The 7,916-nt window shown below is 38.7% G+C and overlaps 1 protein-coding gene across 1 annotated transcript in view; it reads left to right on the plus strand.

Annotated features, from left to right (window-relative positions):
* CCDC107 (coiled-coil domain containing 107) overlaps positions 1-3,872 on the plus strand; it is a 41,884-nt gene extending 38,012 nt beyond the window's left edge. Inside the window, exons 5-6 of the mRNA XM_088452477.1 lie at positions 1,791-1,900; positions 3,412-3,872. Coding sequence (XP_088308603.1) covers positions 1,791-1,900; positions 3,412-3,665 — 364 coding nt within the window. The 3' untranslated portion in view covers positions 3,666-3,872. The remainder of the gene's footprint in view (positions 1-1,790; positions 1,901-3,411) is intronic.
* The last annotated feature ends 4,044 nt before the right edge of the window (positions 3,873-7,916 follow it).

Below are 7,916 nucleotides of genomic sequence, written 5' to 3' on the forward strand. Positions count from 1 at the left end.
CTGATCGCACTCTCATTTAAGTGTTCACTGTCCTTAGGGACACACACATGCAAAGTAGATGTTGCTAGCCCATCAGGACATGGGATCTATCATAATACTCTGACTTTTATTATAAATGTTTTGTTAATGTGTGCTGCTCTCTAATTACTATTTGTCTATGAATGCATATCTCGCCGGAGATATTTGTTTTGGACATTCTCTTTCTAAGTGCATTTTGGCATGTATTTGGTGAACTTCAGGCATTTGAATAATGTTCCATCTGCATAAGGATCAGTGGTTAATATATTTTGCCATCATACCAGACAGTAGTGGGTACTTCTGATTTATACAAATAATATCTGCTTTCTGTCAGAAATGATCATGTGCTGTGACTATGGCAGTCTGTATATAAAAGGTTAGATCATATATCTTTAACCGTGTATGATCCCGGTACATGTTGCATAGAAAATATCTATGTATTGAGAATAATTGACAAATTGTGAAGCAGGACCTCTTTGTAGTTCACCTTTTAAACACGTCAGAAGTCAATTATACGTAGTCATCAGTTTTTACTCATACCGTATCATACATATATATTGGTATTAACTAGTATGTGTTCTATGTAATAATATTGTGTATGTTACTTTTTTGTAGACTATACTGGACAAATTTTTAATTATACTAATCAGTTATATTTTATAACCTCATTTCTATCATAGCTTAAGGGTGCACCGTAAAAGAAACGTTACTTTGTCTGACCCCCTTGGTCATTCCTTCCTTGGCACACGTAGGATTCTCTAAATATGTGTTGCTCCACCAAACACCCTTAGAAAAATGGATTAGATACTCTGATACTAAGTATAATGTAATGTATTCTCAAATATCTTTTGACAAGATAAAGATAAAACCTGTGCGGGATCAGTAGCTTTTTTTTTTTACAAATGTATTGATATCATGTCTGCCATTGTGCTGCTATGATCCATAAATATCTAAAATATAGGTCTATTACGATATTGTATATGAAATCCTTACCTGATACTAATTAGGTCATCACGTTTGTGTGCCTGTGCACGCTAGCATGACCTAAAGTGCCTAGTACGCACCTTATCTATCAATCCACATAACCTAATGTGCATGGCCCCCGCCATGCACTTTAAGACGACCGAGAAGAGCACTGGAATCGGAGAAGGGTAAAGGTGCATATCCACTACACGAGTATAGGAAGACTGTACGATTACAACATCGTAATCGTTCATCATCCTGTGCAGTGGATAATGTGCCCACACTGAATGATATGTCGTTCACTGCAGGCACCCTCCCTCATCCCTGAACATGCACAACTTGTCGATATGGGCAGGTAATGACAAATGCCGGCAACGACCAGCGGGAGCACGCATCGCTGGTCGTTGCCGGCATATTCACTGCATGATTAATGAACGATAACGATGTCGTAATCGTGCAATCACTCATTTTTGTAATGTAATGAATATGTGCCTTTAGTAACGTGTAGGACTATATAATAGGTGGAAAAAAGCAATTGTTTAAAATTAAAGAATGTGGAAAAGTACTGTGCTGTCTGGAGTGTGTAGCAAATAGTACAATTATTGCTGTACATCATATTGCACTGTATGAAATAAACTTTTCAAGTGCTTTAAAAGTGAAGATATGTGATAGAAATAATAATCTGTGCACATGTGTATAAGAGATCATCATACTTTTCATAGTTCTGTACTCGGAGGGAGCCAAGTTTTAGAATACTTGTCTTCATTGGGTGCAATAAATACTTCATGAAGTTTACCTTATTTTTCTAGTGTTAATACGTTGGCCTCTGAGCAGAAGGATGAAATTATGAGTCAACTGCAGTCTATCAGGCAGCTAATGAAGAACAGTGGAATGGATAAGTCTACTCTTCGTAACTCAGGTAGATGTTCATTAAGCCACTAAACTATAAAATCAGAATTTTTCATATAAGAATAAAGTATGTGAAATACATTACCATTTCTTATCTGCCCATATCCCATACACCAGTTTAAAAAGTAAAATCCAGCAGTACGTCCACTCTCCTGATAGCTGGAGTTTTTCCCGAATCTTTATTGGTGTCCTAATGGGTTCTGAAACCAGTTAAAAAGCTGTAACTAGTTTTTTGAGCAGCTGTATCATCCCCTGTGTATGGAAGTACCACTACGCATTGTACAAGTCTGCCAAGTTATCCCCTACTGTCGTCCTGTTAGGATGGAAAAACATTTTTCTCCCACATGGAAACCTGCTGCAGAAGAGAGAGCATTGTGGGACCTATTTTAGTTGAGGCTAAATTATTCAGATCCGTAATACCCAGCCTTTAATCTACAATAATGGGAAATAGTGACTTTGTATTTTACCACACAGAGACCGCATGACTTTGTTCAAAAGGAAAGCAATTAAGAAGTGACGCAATATTTTTACACTTTTTTTTTTTTTTTTCGTTTAAGTGGTTTCAAGAATTTGATGTTTTGCTTCTCTCATAATATGAAATTAAGTAGTAATTTCATGACCTGCCAGAAAGTGCAGGCCTGCATTAGGAATAAAGGGTGCTGCCTAGAGTATGTGTTTGGCAGCAGATTGATTCTTGTGTAAAATAAGTCGTTTAGTTGATTTTAAGTTTCATAATTATTTTTATTATCTATACGACTGATCTGTAGCACTTGCTGAGTGTCAATAGATGTAGGCCCGGTCACTTTAGCTTAGATTAATATTTTTAAGATCAATATAATTGAAAATAGAGAATTCTTATGTAAAATGTTTGTAGAAGGAGACTAAGTCTAATGGTGCGCACACACACGGTCAGATAAAAAGGACAGTATAAACAATAATGATATTGTTTGATCGTTTATATCGTCCTTTTTTTTTAGCCCCGTCCAATGACCATCGATGAGCAGGCACGGATTATCGATATCGACCATCGCCCGTGCATGCAGGCAAACCTGGTTGCTATTGACTAGGTTCCCATGATAGTTGATCGCGGGTCGATCAGACAACGATATCTGACGTCCTAAGAAAAAATAACTTTCAAAATCCTTATTAAATATTAATAATAGTAACAAGGTTTACGATAAAGCTTAAAACTTAACAACCCATGTTGTCACCATCTTTACCAAGATTTTACCAGTTTGTGTCACAAGTGGAAAGTTTTAGCCTTTCAGGGCTAAAGATGCTCAAAGTGGGTGTCTCAGCCCTTGCACATACAGACGCATGGCTGTACACCAGGGAAGGGCTTGTAGCGGCTTTTGCATAAAGTCACAGAAGCAATACTGGCATAAGGTGTGCACACAGGCGCTGCAGAGACTGACAAGGAGTCAGCCCGTCTCTCTCAAATACTACACTGTATTTCATAGAATGATATAAAATGTATAGTTACATTGATAGTGATTTGTTTCCCTCCCTTTTTTGGTACAGTAACTAAACAAGCATGTGAGGATACACTTGAAGGTCTAATTCATTCCTTTAAGAATCAAGATTCTAATATCTGTGAAAGAGATGATGGAAATGAAAGTGAGGAATCTACAACAGAGACAGAGAAGACTTGTTTAACTGGACATGACCTTTGTACTGGAGAGTCCGCCATACAAACAGAGGGGTCTCCCTTTGATGGAGGAGACAGTGAAAGGCATATAGCTGAGGGGTTAAGAAAACGCAATGTAAAAGACTGATTTAAACCAATAGATGCTAAAAACCCATGCCTTATTTCACTGTATTATTTTATTTCAGGATAGTTGTTCCTCATGTACTTTATTCTGTCACATGTTTATTATGTACAGCAATTTCAAATACCCATATTTTATTAAATGCAAAGAAATATGCAATATGCTGCATTTTATTAAATGCTTTGCCAGAATCGCAAAAATTGCAGATTTGAGTTTATTTTTACTTCCTGGCACTAGCTTAAAGCTGCATTACCACCTACTGCCCCATGAGGGCAGCCTTTTTTGCATGTGGCTCTGCTAGTTCTGTAATACAAAGCTGGCAAATTATTACTGCTCACCACTTTAAAAAGGGGGGTAAGAAAGAGAACCATTCAGATGCCACAAGCTCTTAATTTCCAGCTGACGCTGAGAAATGAGTAGGAGAGTAACTGTGGCATGTAGCATTCCCTGGGGCTCTGTTCAATTTACTGGTCATGCATTTGATATTTTCTACCATGGATTCTAGGAGCTGTTTATTACATTTAACAATTAATGTTTGGATTTCTTAATGTTTATTCTTTGACGTTCTTCGTTACCTTCCATGTCCCCATTTCCGTCTAGTGACTCAATACCCTAACCACTTTCAGGCTTTTTTCCCTCAAAGGCTTGGTGACTGATTAGGACAAAATTTCCCTGGAATATCTGGTTAAATTACCTTTCAGCTTTTGTTGTACTTCGTTTTGTTAGCTTTCATATAATGTACTAGCGTTTGCCCGCAGCTTCACTCTTATTGCTCAGTGGAACTAAGTTTACATACAGTAGTGGCATCTAATATTGTGATGTATATTTTATATTGTAGACATTGATCACAAAATGTCTTTGTAAATAATATTTGCAGTTTTTCCTTCAGGAGTTAACACAAAAAGATGCTTGGGGCTACTAACTCTTGAGCAAGCCACAGTAACATTGAAAGGTTGCAAGTAATATGAGCAGCAACTCTGATATGTAATTTTTTTCTTGGCACGCCATCTACTGCAACTTCATGAGATAAGCTGCCTGATTAGTGCGTAATATATAGGGGGGTATCCAATTAACGGCGGTAAATTACCGTCGCTAATTACCTCGCCCGGGGCTCACCCGGTGCAATCCAATTAGCCCCTAAGTCGGTCTGACGACGGCACTTATCGGGGGGGGTTTCGGGACCTGATGTGTCCCAAAAAAGAATCCACGATAACTGCAGTTCTTTCATCTGAAAAAAAGGCGAAAACACATAGGTCCGCAAGCTTATTGCGGCACCTATGTGTTTCCGTGAGAACTATCCTATTATTTTGACCGAAATAATAGGATAGGGTGAAAAAAAACATTGGTGAAAATCGGGCATAATCGAAATATCCCCCAATTATGCATCTAGTCATTTTTGGCTTGCGCCTGCACATTGCACGCGCCGAGTGTCAAGCATCTGGTTTTTCCTTTATTGCTCCTCTCCCTGATGTCACATTGAGATAATACATACCTCAGTTTCTTTGTAGGTGACTAAGCTATACAATATTGAAACCGCAATGCAAATTCATACTGTAGTTTTTGTGTGATGCTGGAATGAACAGACAGACAAAATTCAGAAGAAAAAAAAATTGTCTGCATATAACATACTGTCCCCGGGAGTACATTTCTCCCCAAAAAATTAAATTTGTACAGACACAACCATTACAACTTTATTATAAGAATAGATGAAGGAAAAGGTGGGGCTGGGCTGCACACTTTCCTCTGTATGTATGTATTTAATGTACACTTGAAGGTGAGACTATTTCTCCTGGGCTAGCACTCCTCTCACTTGCCCATAGGTCATTTTAATTAGTGTAGGTATTTATATAATGTGTCAGTATTAGGGATGTTAAGGACCCACCTGATGAGGTTCACCTTGACGTGGTAGGTGGGCATATATTTTTTGCCAAACCTGTAGTAAGAACCATGTTTGAACTCCATATTAATTGTTAGAGTTTATTATAAATCTTTTGATTATCAGTATTCTTAGTGCTTAGAGCAGAGGTTCCCAAACTCTGCCATTGCAGTCCAGGTTTTAAGGATATACATGCTTGAGCACAGGTTACTTAATTAGTACCTCAGTCAATTTGATTCAACCATCTGAGCTCAAACATGGATATCCTTAAAACCTGGACTGTAATGGCAGAGTTTAGGAACCTGTGGTTTAGTGTGTGCACCTGCATTTTCTTTTTTTTTTAAAACATATTCTGTATGTACACAGAATCAGGAAAACTGGAAATTTAAATCTGGAAACACTACATCTCACTTACTTTATCAGGTCTATGATTCCTACACATCATAATGTTGTAGATCATAGGCCGACTACTTACGCTAGGTTCTTCTCTGTGAATCATTATGATCTAATGAAAGCAGGACTGTAACTAGGGTAGTGCGACCAGTGCCATAGCACAGGGCACTGCAGGGCAGGGGGTGCTGTTTGGGCCTGTCAATTTTCCTGTTTATTATCATTCTCACTTGTAGCTTCCTCTGTTTCCCTGGCCCTTCCCCATGAGGCCATGGCCCTTTTTCAGGCGCACTATCTTATGTCCCTATTTAAAAAAAAAATAGGCAGGGGTGGTGCGCCAATGCTCTCTCTGGCACAGGGCACCAAAAAGTCTATTTACAGCTCTGAATGAAAGATACGCACCACATAACAAACCAGTGCTAAAGATTTGACTATCACTATTCCATAAAAGTTTCCATGTAGACCTGATCCCGGAAAAACATTTTGTGCAGTGCAGTATCCCTTTCCTTGGAATAATCATGTGTTTAATGCTGATTACTTATTTATTTTGAAGGAAAATTAAAGGGCTTGCCACTAGGCATTTGATCCTGTTAGGTATTGAAGTGTATAGTTTGGAGGAGGGGATGGAATTTTTTAATAAGTATCACTTTTTTTACAATTGTTAGTCTGTATGTCCTCAATCGGGGCCAGTTGGCATTCTACGACAACATTTTGGAGTAAGTAGAACCTGCCATAAGGTACACCTTTTCACGACACCAGCCATCCAACTCCTGGAGGCTTCTATATCTTGATGAAAGGAATTTTACCTTGTTATTCATACACAAACACACACACTGTTTATTCTAGATATATAACCTGTTCCTGTACTACAAAAGTTTACACTTAATACATGAAGCCACAATATGTCAGGATGACCTGTTCCGGTTATGCCCCAGTGTATGTAATACCTCTTTTATACCAAAGTTCCGTGTCTGACCTGGTGGTTGGAACAGGGTTCCAATCCAGATCAGACCCGAAACTAACCGCTTTCAAACTGTGGCGCCGACCCAGGATATTCCAGAGTCTGTGCCGTTCGCACAAGAGCTGGGTCTGCATTGACCTGGCTCTTCCAGCATTGCAGTGGATGCTTGGAGATGATGCCATCTCCAAGCTCAACTGAAGCCGGCCCGTTGGACAGCATGATTCACAATCCAGGTCATCGTGTCCCGGATCGTGCTGTTTACACTGCAGGGTGGCACGGGAACGAACCTTGGCCAAACCTGCAACCTACCAGAGGTGGATCCATTTGCACCAACAAAAATCCTGGGTTGATGTGTATCAACCCGGGATTTTTAGGTCAGTGTAAAAGGGGTATAACTCTTTCCCTAGTCCAATCTCATTTCACACACTGCTCCTAGCAGCTAGACAAACTATTTATACAGGATTCACATTGCAAAATTCAACTGGAGGCTGAATAGGAATACATCTCGGGTCTCCATTTGGGAAGAGCATAGTCATCATTAGGGGAAACAGATCTATCCACTAGAAACAGTGAGGCTCAGAAGTAGCAATAGTTCCAAAAACAATCTAAATCTTGTAAATTAACCACAATTTTTCTATCAAAGAGATTGTTAACAGAGTTCGTGAAGTTCATAGAGGCATTAAACAATCTTAGTAACAGAAAGCTAAAATTAGCATACCACAAGTGTCGCAGTCACTTCTTCCAATGGTGCAGGAAAAGGCATGATTGGTGATCTCTCTTATTTAGGAGTTTTATTGCATTTTGTTTATATATGTCCTTGAAGGTTATTAAAACCAAAATGTCAGATGCACCTACCTGTGACTGTTCTGTTTTAAACCTCTCCAAACCCTCTATGTGCCGATCGTCTCTCCATTGCTTTGTATATATGTGTGTGTGTATATGTGTGTGTGTGTGTATATATATATATATATAACACACAGTTTCCAACGCATGTATTAAAATTTGTAGTAATAAAATTAAGTGTAAATCA

Source organism: Taudactylus pleione, unplaced genomic scaffold (genome assembly GCF_031769625.1).
Source record: "Taudactylus pleione unplaced genomic scaffold, aTauple2 ptg000038l, whole genome shotgun sequence".
In the NCBI taxonomy this organism is placed as follows: Eukaryota; Metazoa; Chordata; class Amphibia; order Anura; family Myobatrachidae; genus Taudactylus; species Taudactylus pleione.